The sequence below is a fragment of the Hylobates moloch genome, unplaced genomic scaffold (genome assembly GCF_009828535.3).
Source record: "Hylobates moloch isolate HMO894 unplaced genomic scaffold, HMol_V3 SCAFFOLD_9, whole genome shotgun sequence".
Classification (NCBI taxonomy): Eukaryota; Metazoa; Chordata; class Mammalia; order Primates; family Hylobatidae; genus Hylobates; species Hylobates moloch.
The window spans coordinates 14427917-14446736 of record NW_026652284.1 but is presented as its reverse complement, the minus strand read 5'-3'; the positions used below and the strand labels follow the sequence as shown (position 1 = coordinate 14446736).

General features: G+C 44.2%; 1 protein-coding gene across 3 annotated transcripts in view; it reads right to left on the bottom strand.

The window, feature by feature from the left end:
- Positions 1-1559: 1559 nt before the first annotated feature.
- The window catches only part of DNAJC16 (DnaJ heat shock protein family (Hsp40) member C16), a 42937-nt gene continuing 25676 nt past the window's right edge, over positions 1560-18820 (bottom strand). For all 3 annotated transcript variants that reach the window (XM_032759014.2, XM_032759017.2, XM_032759016.2), the window contains 8 exons: positions 9981-10111; positions 7340-7523; positions 5600-5782; positions 5352-5428; positions 4007-4087; positions 3826-3924; positions 2743-2913; positions 1560-2238 (listed from right to left, as the gene is read on the bottom strand). In XM_032759014.2, coding sequence (XP_032614905.1) covers positions 1839-2238; positions 2743-2913; positions 3826-3924; positions 4007-4087; positions 5352-5428; positions 5600-5782; positions 7340-7523; positions 9981-10111 — 1326 coding nt within the window. In that variant the 3' untranslated portion in view covers positions 1560-1838. The remainder of the gene's footprint in view (positions 2239-2742; positions 2914-3825; positions 3925-4006; positions 4088-5351; positions 5429-5599; positions 5783-7339; positions 7524-9980; positions 10112-18820) is intronic.

The following is an 18820-nucleotide window of genomic DNA, read 5'->3' as shown; positions in this document are numbered from 1 at the left end:
CAAGTGGCTTAGTTTAAAGCATTATGATTAAAGAAATAGTAACTTAGCTGGGCGTGGTGGCTCATGCCTGTAATCCCAGCACTTTGGGAGGCTGAGGCAGGCGGATCACCTGAGGTCAGGAGTTTGTGACCAGCCTGATCAACATGGAGAAACCCCGTCTCTACTAAAAATACAAAATTAGCCGGGCTAATTACATGGTGGCACATACCTGTAATCCCAGCTACTCAGGAGGCTGAGGCAGGAGAATCGCTTGAACCTGGGATGTGGAGGTTGTGGTGAACCAAGATCGCACCATTTCACTCCAGCCTGAGCAACAAGAGTGAAACTCTGTCTCAAAATAAAACAACAACAACAACAACAACAACAAAAACAAACAAAAAACTAACTTAGTAAATGTCCCATCACTGATTTTCACCCTTCAGAAAGCCACCAAAGGCACCTTGCTTTGACATTTGAACGGACCACTCTTTGAAGCTGTCCAAACTCAAACTCAGAACCATTGGTCATTCTGCCCTGAAAAATAAAAGGTATGCTCTCTAACTGGCTGGTATGAGCCAGCCTGGGGTCCACTATACCTGGAGCTCAGCATGCTCAGGTGCTGACGGCCAGTCTGACCCCAATACTGGTGAAGCAGCTCTAAGTTAAGAGTGAAAACAATGAAGATGAGACATCAAAATATAGGCCAGAAGTGGAAAGTAAGCCTTTTGCAAAATGGGAGTCTAGAACAAGACTTGGCTCACTTCCTGAAAAAGATGACTTGAAGAGACAGCACTTTTAGGCTAACAGTGTTCAAAATACAATTGTTGAGAAATTTTAAGTTCCTTGATACAAAGACATGTTTGGTATTTTACTAAAGAGACACTATTGAAGAGGTTCCTTGAGCCTGACTCATAGCAGGTGGGAATCATTTCTCTTCAGTTTAACATCTACTGGCTTTATAGCAGCTTATCTCTACGTTCAGAGAACAAGATTACAAGTTATGGCTCCTAATATCTATACCCTAAAATCGATAGAGGCAGAAAGGCATCTGAAAACATACATGTCAACGGCTCAAAGTCATCACAGTACTTCTCGCTGTGTAGACCCCTCCCCTGGCTACCAGCAGCGCTGGAGCGGCGGATAGGATGCTCACAGCGTGTCTCAAGGCTGCATCGCTTCAGCCACTGCTCAGCCTCCCTTTCCTTTTCTTGAGAACTCACATGCAGAACTCCCGTTTATTCCTTTCCTTTTCAAACTGTGGCCAACAAACTGTTGTTGGGGGATACCCCCAAAATATACGTTTAGCCACTTACTCCCAGAACAACCAGTAAATGTGAGATTGCTTGGAAAGGGGCCTTTTTCCAGATGTAGGGCTAGAAGCTGCTGTGGGTTGTTCAGGGTTAGGAGCATGCGCCATGGCAGCAGCACAGCAGGGCCGGGATTGGGGAAGGGGCCAATGACCCGGCCTGCACGACAGGCTCATGAGGGTCCGCCAGATGCCGCTTGCAGGGTGGAGCCCTGTGCTTCTCCAAGACACAGGACAGGAGGGTGCGGTGAGCATGGGACAGGGACAAGAAAGGAAGAGGGGAGCAGCAGTCTATTTTCAATGGTGTGGCATTCAGTGGGGAAAAATAAAACCCAGAGGAAAAGATTTTGATCTAGGGGATTCAAACTGGTGGTGTTTTTCATTCCTAGGTTAGAACAGGACAAAGGAAAGATTCTTCTAGCCATGGTTCTAGAAGAGCAATCTAAAATCTATACTCTGTTCATTGTGGTAGTTTGAGTCCTGAAAATACCTGTTCACAGGGGCATGTTAAAAAGTCTGAATTTCAGAGTTCAAATCTCTTTTGAAAATCCTCTCAGTCTAGTTCAGGCCATGATGGGATATAAAACCTCTGTAAGGAGCCCTCCAGCAGGCGTTCCATCCATAAAGAAAGCTTGCTCAACTTTCCTTTGATGGGCCTGGATCCAAGGCCACAGGAAGGTTTCCCTCGAGATTCACCCAGGTAGAGGGAAGAGTCAACATCACTGCACGACCCTATGGCTTCCTCCTCTTCGACTGTTTTTTGGGGCTTGAAGAGGCAGAAGTATTTCTTGTGGCCATTCAGAGCCAGTACATAACCAGTGTAGTCACGCTCCATGAAATGCTTATCATATTGGTTTGGGATCGGAGCTGCATCTTGAGCAAATTCTAATAAGTATTCTAGCCATTCTCTGTGTTTATCTAGACTCAGGAAGGAGAAGTGTAGGCAGCTGCTCCTGTAGGAAGAAGAGAATGAGGACTCAGGGCATTTCCTGACACATTTAATTGCTGAAAAAATAAATACCCCAGTGAGACTTAAAATAATAGGAAAACGCTTTGTGTTGGATGGGGCCTGAACACAGAGAAAAAGAAGGCTTTCTGTGGGAGCCAGTGCCTCTCCAGCAGCTGCGACACTTCAATCACCCATTCCCCCATCCCTTGCTCGGTGGAACGTACATTGCTCTTCTGGAAAATACACAAGGGCTAGAGAACAGTAACTGAAAGGGCTCAGGGAATAACATTGAGTTCAAGCTTTTCTGTTCAGAACCAACAGAACAAGGAGTGAAGTGGGAAAAGAGGTCCCTGTCACAATGGCTCAGATGTCTGGATTGGAAAGGTCACAGCTAGCATCTTGCTGCATAGATAAAGCTCCGCAAGACCAAAGAGGAAAGCGTGCAATTTCAGTGTGCCTGCCTCTCTCTCACACACACATACATACACGCATACACACACACGCTTACCCAGTAAATGTGTAGACCTCCAAAGCAAATTTCTGTAGTAGGCTGGTCTTGGTAGAATTCGACAGGATGAGGACCACATTCATGTGGCCTGGCCTCAGACGTACCAAGTTACTGGTGTATGTTACATCTGTGAGTTCAGTTACCTCCACAAAGCCTTTTTTAGGAATCTTGCTGTGGAGAAATATTGAGGAGTTAAGATGCTGTCAGGATAGGGAAAAGCCATTACTTTGAAAAGAAACAGCTGAAAGAAAATGCTACATTCTAACCAGACTAGGTATATTATTCACTATTCTTGAGTCTAACACATTGGTAGGATGGGGATGGCCTGACTTGGTAATCCCTGACCTACAACAGCCTTTCTGTGCTGCTTTTCTTTTTCTGAGACAGGGTCTTGCTCTGTTGTCCAGGCTTGAGTGCAGTGACATGATCGTGGCTCACTGCAGCCTCGACCTCCTGGGCTCAAGTGATCCTCCTACCTCAGCCTCCCAAGTAGCTGGGACTACAGGTGCCTGCCACCACATCCAGCTAATTTTATAAATTTTTTGTAGAGACAGGGTCTTGCCATGTTGCCTAAGCTAGTTTCAAACCCTGGGCTCAAGCAATCCTCCCACCTCGGCCTCCTAAAAGTGTTGGGATTACAGGCATGAGCCACTGTGCCCAGCTGGATGCTGCTTTTCAGGTGCAGAAGTTGCTCTAGGACAGAATGAAGAAGACAACAATCGTTCAGTCTGTGTTCTTTGTCTCAGAGACCCTGGCCTCTTGCTGCTGGGTGTGTGTGTGCACAAGACTGGTCATGTTCATTGACACTTACAGGGATAAACCACGTCCTGCTTCTGGCTCACCTACCACTTGCCTGATAGGCTGCTTTCCTTCTGCCTTCATTATGAAATCTAAGGCATCTAAACACCTAGAGGGTCTTAGTAAACACAAGTCACAGTGACTTTTCCCTGTATCCACAGTTTACATGGGAGGAGGTGCATGAGAGTTCTTCTCTACACTCTATGTTCCAATGCTGTGTTATCAGATGACAGGATCTGGGGGGCAGGTGCTGGGGAGGTGAGTCTGGTGTTTTGTTAGAGAAACCTGCTGTTTTCTCTGGTGAAGCTTGGCTCAGTCTTCCCAGTCTTCTCTTGGGCTTCCTCTTTATCTGGAGGGCTTGACTCTCGCTCATCATTCGAGTCGCTAAAGTAAGAAAAAAGGAGTTTTACAAAAAAAGTGTAAACACCAACCATGGTGGTGCACCGAGAAGCCACAGGACATTTACCTGAAAGCCTGAACGATGACAGTGCCGAAGAGGATGAAGAGGGCAGAGAAGATCAGGGAGAGCAGGGGCATCATTTCCCGCCTAAAACCAAATTAACAAAGTATTAGCTCAAGTTAAAGTTTCTTCTCTCCAGCTAAAAAAATAAAAATAAAAATCCCAAACCAAAAACTCTTCACACCAATAAACGCTTACTAATTTCAGGCAAACAGAGCTTTTCTTGGCGGGTGGAGGTGGTAGAGGGGAAGGTAGAGATTGCTCAGTGTTCTAATTCACAGACAGCTTATTCTAAAAGTTTGATTTTGTATCTCAGTATAATAGGCTATGCTCAATAAGTTCTGCATGAGGAAACAATAAAAGGGATAATAAAGGATTTAAGGTGTAAACGTGGAAGAATTTTCTGATATTGTGGAATTATTTCCTCAACTTTACTGATTTTTTTCTGGCCAGAAAAATTCAGATGTAGCCCAGAGGGGTGGAGTAGGGAGATAAAATTGATCTTTCAAGATTTCATCTAGGACTGGTGTTCTGAAATTTTATGCACCTACCAACACCCATCAAAGGCTGTCATTTGTCAGGTACTGTGTTGGGTGCCAGGAATCACAAACATGAATGAGATGTGGTTCTGTCCTTCAGGGGCTCATGGTCTCATCAGTAGGTGGGAGTGGGTATCCCTCTTGAGGTTAATTCACTCATTCCTTTTACATCTATATACTGGACTCCATGTGTGTCAGGCCCTGTGCTGGGCACCAGAGGTTCCCTGATGAAGAGACAGTCCCAGGCTCTGCTGCCCAGAATGGCAGCCATGGGTGATCCTTTCCCAGCCAGTGGGAAAGGGTCAGTCAGCCAATATAAAAAAAAGGGAAGTGGCCAGGCACAGTGGCACACGCCTGTAATCCCAGCACTTTGGGAAGCTGAGGTGGGCGGATCACCTGAGGTCAGGAGTTTGAGACCAGCCTGACCAACATGGTGAAACCCTATCTCTACTAAAAATACAAAAATTAGCCAGGCATAGTGGCAGGTGCCTGCAATCCCAGCTACTCAGGAGGCTGAGGCAGAAGAATTGCTTGAATCCAGGAGGCGAAGGTTGCAGTGAGCCCCAGATTGAGCCGGGGGGACAAGAACGAGACTTCATCTCAAAAAAAAAAAAAAAAAAAAAGTAAAAAATAAAAAAAGGGAAGTTACCGCAAGAAAGAAAAAGGGGAAGGAATAGAAAATGTGTAAACGTTCTTCCACTTGCCCCATCAAGTGTACCTTGAAATTTAATAATGATGAACTCTTTTCAAAAGAAAAACAGTGATATCAGTATTAACAGAGAAAAAGAAATCCAGCCTGGCAATATCCCTACCAGTTGTTGTGAAAAATGCTATCCCAGCAGTCTGAGATGTAGTCAGAAGCAGAGTAGAACCATCGAAGGAGAAAAACCTACATAGAGAGAAAATGGATGATGGTCAGGACTAAAGCCGGAAGGGAGAGTCCCTCTACCCTGCAACACAGTGCTGCTGCTGGACCTCTGCTCTGAGCAGAAATCCGCCACCAGCACTGTGTACTCACAAGCCCTCCTGGTGTCCCACCCTTCCCAGCCCCGATGCTCACAGGGGCAAGTTCATCGGTCAGGTCGGGAAGCACTGCTTCAGAGGACAGAAGAGCTGGATCTTTACGCAGCTGGTCGAGATAACCCAAGAGGATAAATTTGTCACTCTCACTCCCAGTCCAAGGGTCTTCCAGGGTTTTATACACCACCCTTCCTGCTGTGTTGCGCCTTTCTAAAATAGACACCTGGAAAAAAAGTAGAGAAAAAACATCAGAAGTTTCAAAAGCATGGTTAAGTTACAGTTGTTTGCTTTTTTTTTTTTTTTGACGGAGTCTTGCTCTGTTGCCCAGGCTGGAGTGCAGTGGTGTGATCTCGGCTCACTGTAAGCTCCGCCTCCTGGGTTCACACCATTCTCCTGGCTCAGCCTTCCCGAGCAGCTGGGACAACAGGCACCTGCCACCACGCCTGGCTAATTTTTTGTATTTTTTTTTTTTTTTTAAGTAGAGATGGGGTTTCACCATGCTAGCCAGGATGGTCTCGATCTCCTGACCTCGTGATCTGCCTGCCTCAGTCTCCCAAAGTGCTGGGATTACAGCAGTGAGCCACCACACTTGGCCCAGTCGTTTGTTTTTTGAGACAGAGTTTCGCTCTTGTCTCCCAGGCTGGAGTGCAATGGCGCGATCTTGGCTCACTGCAACCTCCGCCTCCCAGGTTCAAGCGATTCTCATGCCTCAGCCTCCTAAGTAGCTGGGACTAAAGACAGGTGTGTACCACACCAGCTAATTATTGTATTTTTAGTAGAGATGAGGTTTCACCATGTTGATTAGGCTAGTCTCAAACTCCTAGCCTCAAGTGATCCACCCGCCTAGGCCTCCCAAAGTGCTGGGATTATAGGTGTGAGCCACCGCGCTCAGCCCAAGAAATAACTTTTATGGTGACTTTCCTAAGCTTTTGTTAAAAGTTAAAGCTCTTTTTTCTCAATAGACTTTGCTCTATAATCTTTGACTTAATATTAATGGAAACCTTTGTTTTTTAGAGATTTTCCATAATTGCAAAAATGATGAAAAGTCAGAGGAGAATTTCTTGTTTCTGTAGGGAGTGATGACAATGGAGGAGAAAGGCAGGAGAGATCAACCAGGATAAAGTTAAAGAGGCAGAGGGAGGCAGAAATTTCCATAGCACATTACCAGTGGCCTAAGAATTTGTAAACTCTAGGATCTAGGATGCTGCAAGACCAGACTTGCCTTAGTAAAAAACTGGAGAAAAGGACTTATGACCTTTAACATTTACTGATAGAAAACATGGTTTCTGTGGGGGCCTGAGGCTGACATCCAGAATGTAGGCTTTAGGCCGGGAGCAGTGGCTCATGCCTGTAATCCCAGCACTTTGGGAGGCGGGGGGATTGCTTGAGCTCAGGACTTTGAGGCCAACCTGGGCAACATGTCGAAACCCTATCTCTACAAAAAAATACAAAAAATTAGCCAGGCGTGGTTGTGTGTGCCTGCGGTCCCAGCTATGTGGGAGGCTGAGGTGGGAGGATCACTTGAGCCTGGGAGGTCGAGGCTGTAATGAGCTGAGATCATGTCACTGCACTCCCAGCCTGGGAGACAGAGTGAGACCCTGTCTCAAAAGAAAAAAAAAAATCAAGAAAAAGGAAAAACAAAAGAGTAGGCTTTGAAAATAGGCTTCAGAATTTCAGATTTCCTAGAATCTGTATTCAACACTCTCAAGGAAGAAGGAAACAGAATCAAGTGCCACATGCTTGTGAAGAGCCTGGGATGAGGAGAGACTCTGTGGCTCACCGCTGATTTCCCTTGAAACGCCTCACTGTCTGGTAGTAAGGTGTCGGCAAACTCCTGCTGCCGATTGCTGGAGACATGCACAAATCTCACTGTGTCTTGTGTGTTTGCCAGGGCAAAGGACAGGAAAGCCTCAAAGGGTTTGCTCAACTTGGTAGTCTCAGCAGTCAATAAAACCACACAGTACCTGCACAACAAAAACATAAAGCTTTATAACCAATCCCTGATGGCAGGGCCAGCACCTATAATGGCAAGTGAAGGTGAAGAAGACGAGGAGCTCATCTTACAGAAGTGAATATACTGTGCCCAATGAAAGCTGACATTTCTACTAAGGGAGGATTTCCAAGTCATTAACAAACTGTTTCTCTTCCCAATCTGCGATGCTTTTCCCAAACCAAACTTCTTTACCACATTTATGAATTTTAAAATTTTATATATATGAAATTATATATAGTTTTGTTTATATTGCCCAGGCTGGTCTTGAACTCCTGGCCTCAGACAATCCTCCTACCTCAGGCTTCCAAAGTGTTGGGATTACTGGCATGAGCCATTGTGCCTGCCAGGAATTTAAGGGGTTGGTCACTGAATCTCTGATGCAGCAGGGCCTTTTATTTTTTGAGATGGAGTCTTGCTCTGTTGCCCACGCTGAAGAGTGTAGTGGTGTGATCTCGGCTCACTGTAACTCCGCCTCCTGAGTTCAAACCATTCTCCTGCCTCAGCCTCCCAAGTAGCTGGGATTATAGGCGTGCACCACCTCACCCAACTAGTTTTTGTATTTTTAGTAGAGACGGGTTTTCACCATGTTGGCCAGGCTGGTCTCGAACTCCTGACCTCAAGTGATCCGCCTGCCTTGGCCCCCCAGAGTGCTGGGATTATAGGTGTGAGCCACCGTTCCTGGCCGGCAGGGCCTTTTAGAAACTATTTGTCCTAGTTCTTCCAGTATAGGGAGGGCTGGTCAAATCTTTCTCAGGCCAGAGGCCACTGAGCCTCATTCTGAAGGGCTTCCTTTGCAAGGTTCCAATGGAAAGTTTAGCTATTCATTCTCCCAAAAATATTTACTGAGCACTTAGTATATGTCAAGTAATATAGACAATATTATTGCCCTCATGGAGCTTATATTCCAGTGGGGAAGATAGAAAACAGGTATATCATGACAGATATCAACAAGTGCTATATATTAAAAAAAAAAAAAAGATGAAAAGGGGAGAGAGGCCAGAGTGGGTGGAAGTCACGCTCCATCAGACAGGTTGGTCAGGGAAGTGCCAACTGAAAAGGTGACATTGTTATGAGAGGAAATGGGGTCAGAGCATCCCAGATAGAGAGAACTACAAGTGCAAAGACCCCAGGATGGAAAGTGACTGGATCTGATGTGCATTTTCAAACATCATTGGCTGACGTGTGGACACCTGCCTGGAGGGTACAAGAGTGGAATGGAGCAGAGAGACTAGTTAGATGGCTGCCAGGGCGGGTCTCGCTGGGAGACGTTGGTGGCTTGTTCCAGGGTAGCAGGGGGTAAAAAAAGTGAGAAGTGTGTGGGTTTGGGATATTTTTTGAAGGCTGTGTAAACAACAATCCCTACAGTCCAGGATATTCTTTTTTTTATATTTAAGTCATTTTTTTCTTTGCTCTTAAGACTATAAAGGAATCTGAAAAGCCTAGAAACATAGGGAAATTATGTTTTATATTTTCAAGTAACATGATTGATATGTTTTCCTTCCATATCCAGATACCTTTTACAGATGAAACAGCCCTAAATTTAAAGCTACTGATTCATTCACCTGAGAAGGTGTAATGAATATATTCCCTGAATTTCTAGACTTTTTAGATACTTTGTATAATAACTCTTCATATTTATTGAATACATGTAACTTAGCCTTCTCGATTCCCACCAATCCATTTCCTCAATACTCTATACTTCCCTACTGTTTAATCGTTATCCTTGCTCCTTCCCAAGACCTCCAAAGACTCACCCTGTGTGGAATGCTTTAGTAGGGATAGTCACTCTTCCATATTCTGTGCTTCTGTAAAGTGACCCAGTCTCTCCCAGACGCCTGGCTAAACTGTGCTCATCCTTCAGGTCTCAGCTGAAATGTTACATCTTAGGGAAATCTTCTCTAACCACTAGGACAGGCTGGCACATCTGACAATTTGGTGCTAAAGTGCCCTGGACTAATACATCATAATAGTATGATTACCATCACAGTCACTCATCAGTGTTTTGTTTTTTTTTCTTTTTTGAGACAGAGTTTCGCTCTTGTTGCCCAGGCTGGAGTGCAATGGTGCGATCTCGGCTCACTGCAACCTCCGCCTCCCGGGTTCAAGTGATTCTCCTGCCCCAGCCTCCTGAGTAGCTGGGATTACAGGCATGTGCCACCACACCCGGCTAATTTTGTATTTTTAGTAGAGATGGGGTTTCTCCATGTTGGTCAGGCTGGTCTTGAACTCCCGACCTCAGGTGATCTGCCCTCCTCAGCCTCCCAAAGCGCTGGGATTACAGGCGTGAGCCACCACGCCTGGCCCAGTATTTGTTAAATGAAGAATAAGTTCTCAATGTTACAGGGCAGATGTCTAGTCACCCTATAGTAAAATGAATCATGATCCTTCTATTGTAATAACAAGCAGAGGCAAAGCCTTAAGTCCTTACTTCCTCTGTCGATGCGACCGTTTCACAGGGCAGAGTTCATGGAACAACTTCTGGCTGGTGAGCCTGGCTGCCAATAGATATTTGTTTTGGGTGATGAAGTCGTCAATGATTTGCTTCTTCATACCTCGGGCCTAGAGAAAAACCAAGAATCAGCTAGATTTTATGCAGTGTTCTCAATGCAAACAGATGGGCTTTCTTTACTTACCAGCTTAATAAAAATGCAGCTGACCCTGGCTAAAGTAATATAACCAAACAAGACAGACCTGTCTGAGCGAATAAACATGTGGTGATCTATTTCAGCAATGCAGGGCTGAAAACAATGATGCAGCTATTTCAGGTCAAAGGGAAAATCAAGTACACTTTCCGCTGGAGAATTTTTATTCACTGTTTTATGCTGACAAATTTAAAAAGTCAGTCATGGCTAGACGCAGTGGCTCATGTCTGAAATCCTAGAACTTTGGGAGGCTGAGGTGGATAGATCACGAGGTCAGAGAGTTTGAGACCAGCCTGGCCAACACAGTGAAACCCCGTCTCTACTAAAAATACAGAAATTAGCCAGGCATGGTGGTGTGTGTCTGTAGTCCCAGCTACTTGGAAAGCTGAGGCAAGAGAATCGGTTGAATCCGGGAGACGGAGGTTGCAGTGAGCCGAGATCACGCCACTGCACTCTGGCCTGGGTGACAGAGTGAGACTCCATCTCAAAAACAAAACAAAACAAAACCAAACCAAAAAACAAAACAAAAACCCAAAACGAAAAGTCAATCATTTTGAATTTTAGGCAAAATTATATCCATTCAGGATTTGTAGCAAACTGGGCAATTAAAAATAAATCCCAAAGCAACAATGTTGCAAAGTATAAACGGCAGGCTACAAAACTGTATGACCATTTTATTGCTAACTTTCACACATTTCAAAGGATTGAAATCATTGACAGCCAGTATTCTGACCACAAGGTAATTAACCTAGAATTCCATATAAAATGCAAACCAGAAATGTAAACATTTCCCTTTATGTTTGGAAATTAAGAAACACGGCCAGGTATGGAGGCTCATTCCTATAACCCAAATGCTTTGGGAGGCCAAGGCAAGAGGATCCCTTGAACCCAAGAGTTAGAGACCAGCCTGTGCAACATGGAGAGATCCCATCTCTACAAAAAATTAAAAACAAACAAACAAAAGGCCAGGCACCGTGGCTCACTCCTATAATCCCAGAACTTTGGGAGGCCGAAGCAGGAGGATTGCTTGAGCTTAGAAGATCGAGACCAGCCTGGGCAACATAATGAGATCTTGTCTCTACTAAAAATTAAAAAAAATTAGCCAGGCATGGTGGTGCATGCCTGCAATCCCAGCTACCTGGGAGGTGGAGGTGGGAGGATTGCTTGAGCCCAAGACTTAAGAGACTGCAGTGAGCTAGGATCACACCACTGGACTCTAGCCTGTGTGATAGACTGAGATCCTGTCTCAAGAAAAAAAAAAAAAAAAAAAAAAGGCTGGGCATGGTGGCTCATGCCTGTAATCCTAGCACTTTGGGAAGCCAAGGCAGGTGGATCACTTGAGGTCAGGAGTTCAAGACCAGCCTGTGCAACATAGTGAAACCCTATCTCTACTAAAAGTACAAAAATTAGCCAGCCGTGGCCTTAGTACCAGCTACTCGGGAGGCTGAGGCAGGAGGACTACTTGAGCCCGGGAGAGCACACCAGCCTAGGCCATGGGAGTGAAACCCTGTCTCAAAAAAGAAAAAAAAAGGAAAAAAAAGTTGTTAGCTGGGCATGGTGGCATGTGACTATAGTCCCAGCTACTTGGGAGGTTGAAGGGTGAGGATCACTTGAGCGTAGGAGGCCAAGGCTGCAGTGAGCCGTGATGACATCACTACACTCCAGCCTGGGTGACAGAGCAAGACTGACTAAAAAAAAAAAGCAAAACAAGAATGCCTATCAGATATTAGAAAATATTTTGAACTTTAATGACTGATGAAAAATACTATTTATAAGAACTCTGAGATACATATAAAGTAGTACTTGAAGGAGAAATTTACAATTACCATAATAGAAAAGAAGTTAATGAAATAAACATTTCTGTCAACAAGTCAAAAGACGCAAAAATATAAAAGTAGAAAGGAAATAATACAGATAAAAATAGAAATTAATGAAACAAGAAATGAATATATTAATATAAGAAGAAGAATTAACAAAGACAAAACTGGTTCTTTGAAAAAGCTAATACAATTGACAAGCCTCTGGTAAAACCAACCATGAAAACAAAAGAGAAGGCATAAAATAATCATTCTCAAAGATGACAAGAAGGAATCACTACCTACGATGCAGAAGTTAAAACAGAAAACCTAAATAATCAGTAGTCAAAAATCTTTCCTTAAAGCGAAACCCAAAAACCCAGATGGCATTACAGATGCTTTCAATCAAACTTTCAGGGAAGACAATCTCACATAAAATCTTTCTGAGAAAAGAAAAAGCAACACATAGGTATCACGATAAGGAAAGTTAGAAGTCAATCTCATTTCTGAACATGAATGTCAAAGTCCTAAGCAAAATGTTAGCAAATGGAATCCAGCAATATATTGAAAGCATAATAGAAATCATAATCTTGTTGGATTTATTTCATGAATGCAAGTTAGGTTTAACATTAGAGAATGAATTAATATGAGTTAGCATAATATAGAAGATTAAAGAAGAAAAATCAGAATAATCTAATGGATGTAGAAAAAGTATTTGATAAAAATCCTACCAATTGTGGTTAGAACTTTTAGTCAACAAGGAGTAGAAGGACCTTCTTTAACCTGATAAAGGGTCTCCACGTTTTAAAAGCCTTCTGCACCAGCCGGGCGCAGTGGCTCACGCCTGTAATCCCAGCACTTTGGGAGGCCGAGGCGGGTGGATCACGAGGTCAGGAGATCGAGACCATCCTGGCTAACACGGTGAAACCCCGTCTCTACTAAAAATACACAAAATTAGCCGGGCGAGGTGGCGGGCGCCTGTAGTCCCAGCTACTCAGGAGGCTGAGGCAGGAGAATGGCCTGGACCCCAGGGGGCGGAGTCTGCAGTGAGCCGAGATCACGCCACTGCACTCCAGCCTGGGCGACAGCAAGACTCCATCTCAAAAAAAAAAAAGCCTTCTGCAAACACACTTATTGGGGAAATGCTGAAAGCCTTCCCTCTCTTTGAAATCAAGAACAAGGACAGCCCCAGATTACTACACTTCTATTCCACATCATGTCAGCTGTCAGGAGTAATGTCAGAAAAAGAAATAAAATGAGGGCTGGAAAAAAAAAGAAGTAAAATTGTCATTAATCTCAGATGATATGATTATATAGTTAGCCAATCTAAAAGATGGTACAGATAAATTATTTAAGTTAATAGAAGAGTTTAGCAAGGTTGCTGGATGATAAAAAGTTTATATTTCAAAATCAAGGCTGGGCGCGGTGGCTCACGCCTGTAATCCCAGCACTGTGGGAGGCCGAGGCGGGCAGATCACTTGAGACCAGCCTGGCCAACATGGTGAAACCCCTCCTCGACTAAAAAATACAAAAATTAGCGGGGCACTGTGGTGGATACCTGTAATCCCAGCTACTCAGGAGGCTGAGAGGCAGGAGAATTACTTGAACCCGGGAGGTTGGAGGTTGCAGTGAGCCGAGATCGGGCCATTGCACTCCAGCCTGGGTGATAGAGCAAGACTCCGTCTTAAAACAAAACAAAACAAAACAAGGCAAAACCCAACAACAATTGTATTACTTATACCAGCAAACAGAAAAAACAATAAAAAGATACTGTCTTCATTCTTTTATCCTAAATTAAAAAAAAAAAAAAAAGGACAAAGTCTCACTATGTTGCCCAGGCTGGTCTTGAACTCCTGAGGTCAAGTAGTCCTCCCGCCTCAGCCTCCAAAAGTGCTAGGGTGGGCCACTGCACCCGGCTCCCTTTACATTCTTTTTTTTTTTTTGAGATGGAGTTTTGCTCTTGTTGCCCAGGCTGAAGTGCAATGGCACGATCGTGGCTCATCACAACCTCCGCCTCCCGGGTTCAAGTGATTCTCCTGCTTCAGCCTCCCAAGTAGCTGGGATTACAGGCATGCACCACCACGCCCAGCTAATTTTGTATTTTTAGTAGAGACGGGGTTTCTCCATGTTGGTCAGGCTGGTCTTGAACTCCTGACCTCAAACTCCTGATCCACCCGACTTGGCCTCCCAAAGTGCTAGGATTACAGGCATGAGCCACCACACCTGGCCTTCTGGCCTTACCTTTTTTTTTTTTTTTTTGAGACGGAGTCTCACTCTGTTGCCCAGGCTGGAGTGCAGTGGCGTGATCTCGGCTCACTGCAAACTCTGCCTCCTGGGTTCAAGCAATTCTCCGCTTCAGCCTTCCAAAGAGCTGGGATTACAGGCATCTACCACCACGCCCAGCTAATTTTTGTATTTTAAGTAGAGATGGGGTTTCACCATGTTGGTCAGGCTGGTCTCGAACTCCTGACCTCAGGTGATCCACCTGCCTCAGCCTCCCAAAGTGCTGGGATTACAGGCATGAGCCACCGCACTCGGCCTCTTTTTTTTTGAGATGGAGTCTTGCTCTGTAGCCAGGCTGGAGTGCAGTGGCACAATCTTGGCTCACTGCAACCTCTGCCTCCCAAGTTCAAGCAGTTCTCCTGTCTCAGCCTCCAGAGTAGCTGGGACTACAGGAGCATACTGCCACACCCGGCTAATTTTTCTTTTTTTTTTGTATTTTAGTAGAGACAGGGTTTCACCACGTTGCCCAGGCTGATCTCGAACTCCTGGTCTCAGGCAATCCACCCGCCTTGGCCTCCAAAAGTATGAGGATTACAGGCGTGAGCCACCGCGTCTGGCCTACATTCTTTTTAACAAAATTTTTTTCTGCAGCATAAACTATCAAAAAAAAAAAAAAAAAAGCTTTTTAATAGGATAAAAATAGGAGGCACCTAGAAATAAGTTGAAAAAAATGTTCTTTCCAGAGAAAATTATAAAATTTATGAAGACATATTACGGAAGACCTAAACAAATGAAACAGATATATCATGTTCAAAGGTTGGAAGGCCCAATTTTCTAAGGACAGAATCACTTTAAGACATACTTCCCCTATATCAAGATCATGAAGGTATTCTTCTCAGAGCTTCTAAAAGCTGTATAGCTTTGCCTTTTATACTATCTCTATTCTCCCCAAACCGACTTAAGAATCAGTATAAACCTAATACGACACCAGTAGGTTTTTTGGGTTTGTTTGTTTTGATGGAAGTTGACAGAATTTAAAATGTATACAAAAAGTACAAAAGACCAATATACACAAAAAGTACAAAAGACCAATAGCTATAATGCTTTTGAAGGAAAAAAAACCTTTCCCCAAATCTAAAAAACAAAGCGAGGAGATTTGTTCTATCAGATATCAAGACTATTTCCAAATGATTTTAAATACTTACATATAAAAGGCAAAGCTATACAGCTTTTTAGAAGCTCTATGAGAAGAATACCTTCATGATTTTTGATGTAGGGGAAGTATGTCTTAAATAGAAACAAGGAAGAACCAATCACAAAGGAAAATATTGATATGAATGAATAAATTAAAAGAACTTATGTTCATCAAAAAGACATCAAATACAAGAATATATTCACGGCATCATTATTCAAATAACCAAAAACTGGAAAAACTCTGTCAATGACAGAATGGACTAGACAAACACACCATAGTCTATTCCTATCATGCAATTTTCTTTCTTTCTTTTTTTTTTTTTTTTGAGACAGGGTCTTGCTCTGTTGCTCAGGTTGTAGTGCAGTGGCACGAACACAGCTCACTGCAGCGGCACGAACACAGCTCACTGCAGCCTTGACCTCCCGGGCTGAAGCAATTCTCCTGCCTCAGCCCCCCAAGTAGCTGGGACTTCAGGTGTGTACCACCACACCCAGCTAATTTTGTATTTTTTTGTAGAGACAAGGTTTTGCCATGTTGCCCAGGCTGGTCTTGACCTCCTGGGCTCAAATGATCTGCCTGTCTCAACCACCCAGAGTGCTGGCATTATAGGTGTGAGCCACTGTGCCTGGCCATGCAATTTTCAACAACAAGAATGAATATTAAACTCCAAATAATGACATGTATGAATCTCAAAAACATAAGCTGAGAGAAACCAGATACAAGATATATACACTATATTACTCCATTTGGATAAAATTCAAAAATGCAAAGATGAATCTATGCTGTTAGAAAACAGGATAGTGCTGACCTTTGGGAAGGAGGTAAATAGGTAGGGGGAGGGAGCGGCCTTCTGGGCTGATGACAATATTTTGTTTCTTGATCAAGTGAAGCTCACATGGATGTGTTCATTGTGTGAGAATTCACTGAGCTTCACACCTCTGGCTCGTGCATCTTTCTGCATGTGTATTATATGTCAATAAATAATTTTAAAATGTGGGTATCATAAAAATAATAAAAAGGCCGGGCACGGTGGCTCATGCTTGTAATCCCAGCACTTTGGGAGGCCGAGGCGGGCGGATCACGAGGTCAGGAGATCGAGACCACGGTGAAACCCCGTCTCTACTAAAAATACAAAAAAATTAGCTGGGCGTGGTGGCGGGCGCCTGTAGTCCCAGCTACTCGGAGAGGCTGAGGCATGAGAATGGCGTGAACCTGGGAGGCGGAGCTTGCAGTGAGCCGCAATCACACCACTGCATTCCAGCCTGGGTGACAGAGCGAGACTCCATCTCGGAAAAAAAAAAAAAAAAAAAAATAATAATAATAATAATAAAAAGACGGCCAGGTGCGGTGACTCACGTCTGTAATCCCAGCACTTTGGGAGGCTGAGACGGGTGGATCATCTGAGGTCAGGAGTTCGAGACCAGCCTGGCCAACATGGTGAAACCCCATCTCTACCAAAAATACAAAAATTAGCTGGGCGTGGTGGAGTGTGCCTGTATCCCAGCTATTCAGGAGGCTAAGGCAGGAGAATCACTTGAACCCGGGAGGTGGAGGTTGCAGTGAGCTGAGATCACACCACTGCACTCTAGCCCAGGCAACAAGAGTGAAACTCCATCTCAAAAAAACAAAACAAAACAAAACACAAAAGACAAGCCACAGAATGGGTGAAGATATTTGCCACAGAGATAAACAAAAGACTAGAAAAAAACAGGAAAAAAAGAGATGAACATATAAACAACCCCTACAAAATCAATTACAGAAAGGCAGATAATCTAATTAAAAAATGGGTAAAAGACGTAATAGACAGGCCGGGCGCGGTGGCTCACACCTGTAATCCCAGCACTTTGGGAAGCCGAGGTGGGCGGATCATCTGAGGTCAGGCGCTCGAGACCAGCCTGGCCAACATGGTGAAACCCTGTCTCTATTAAAAATACAAAAAAATTAGCCAGGTGTGGTGGCTTGTGCCTGTAGTCCCAGCTACTCCGAAGGCTGAGGCACAAGAATCACTTGAACCCAGGAGGCAGAGGTTCAGTGAGTCGAGATCTCACCACTGCACTCCGGCCTTAGAGACAGAGCAAGATTCTGTCTCCAAAGAAAAAAAAAAAAAAAAAAGAAGGCACATAACGGGTAGGCATATCATAATGGGGGCATCCAAAAGGCTCATATACAAATGAGAAGATGACTTCCTGCTCACAAGAATTAAAAAAGAAAAATTAAAAACAAAAAAAATTAAAATTAAAAAAAAGAAGAAATCTGTGTTCCTTGCACTTACAATGGATCTTTTACTCAGGTATTACTTCATACTACCCTGCACTGGTCATCTGAATGCAGGTTATGTGAATATTGGTCCACTGATCTTCCAAACAATAAATTTTTGTTTTTTTTTTTTTGAGATAAAGTCCCACTCTGTCCCCCAGGCTGGAGTGCAGTGGCGCGATCTTGGCTCACTGCAACCCCCGACTCCCAGGTTCAAGTGATTCTGCTGCCTCAGCCTCCCGAATAGCTGGGACTACAGGTGCACGCCACCACGCCGGCTAATTTTTGTATTTTTTTAGTAGAGACAGGGTTTCACCATATTGGCCAGGCTGGTCTCGAACTCCTGACCTCATGATCCACCTGCCTCGGCCTCCCAAAGTACTGGGATTACAGGCGTGAGTCACCGCGCTTGGCCAACATATTTTATTATACTTATTAAAAAAAGAACGGGCTGGGTGTAGTGGCTCACGCCTGTATCCCAGCACTTTGGGAGACCCAGGCAGGAGGACCACTTGAGGCCAGGAGTTCAAGACCACCCTAGTCAACAAAGTGAGACCCTCTCTCTCAAAAAAAAAAAAAAAAAATTTTTTTTTTTGAGACAGAGTCTCATTCTCACCCAGGCTGGAGTACAGTGAAATGATCTTGGCTCACTGCAACCTTTGCCTCCTGGGTTCAAGTGAATCTCCTGTCTCAGCCTCCTGGGTAGCTGGGATTACAGGTGCGTGCCACCACACCTGGCTTTTTTGTATTTTTAGTAGAGACGGGGTTTTACCATGTTGGCCAGGCTGGTCTTGAACTCCTGAATTCAGATGATACACCTGCCTCAGTAAAAAAAATTTTTTTTAAAATTAGCCAGTGGTGCATGCCTGTAGTCCCAGCTGCTCGGGAGACTGAGGCAGAAGGATCATTTGAGCCCAGGAAGTCGGAGCTGCAGTGAGCCGAGGTTGTGCCACTGCACTCCAGCCTGAGTGACAGAGTGAGATCTTCTAAAAAACAAAAACAAAAGCAAAAACAAAAAAAAAAACCGCATCAGTTTGATGAACCAATCTCATCAGAAAATTTTGAGAAGCTGTCATGATGGCCAATACAAATTTTTCAAAATTCTAATGTTCTTGGAAGCCTGAATTTTATCACTGGCAATAAATACCACCAGTTG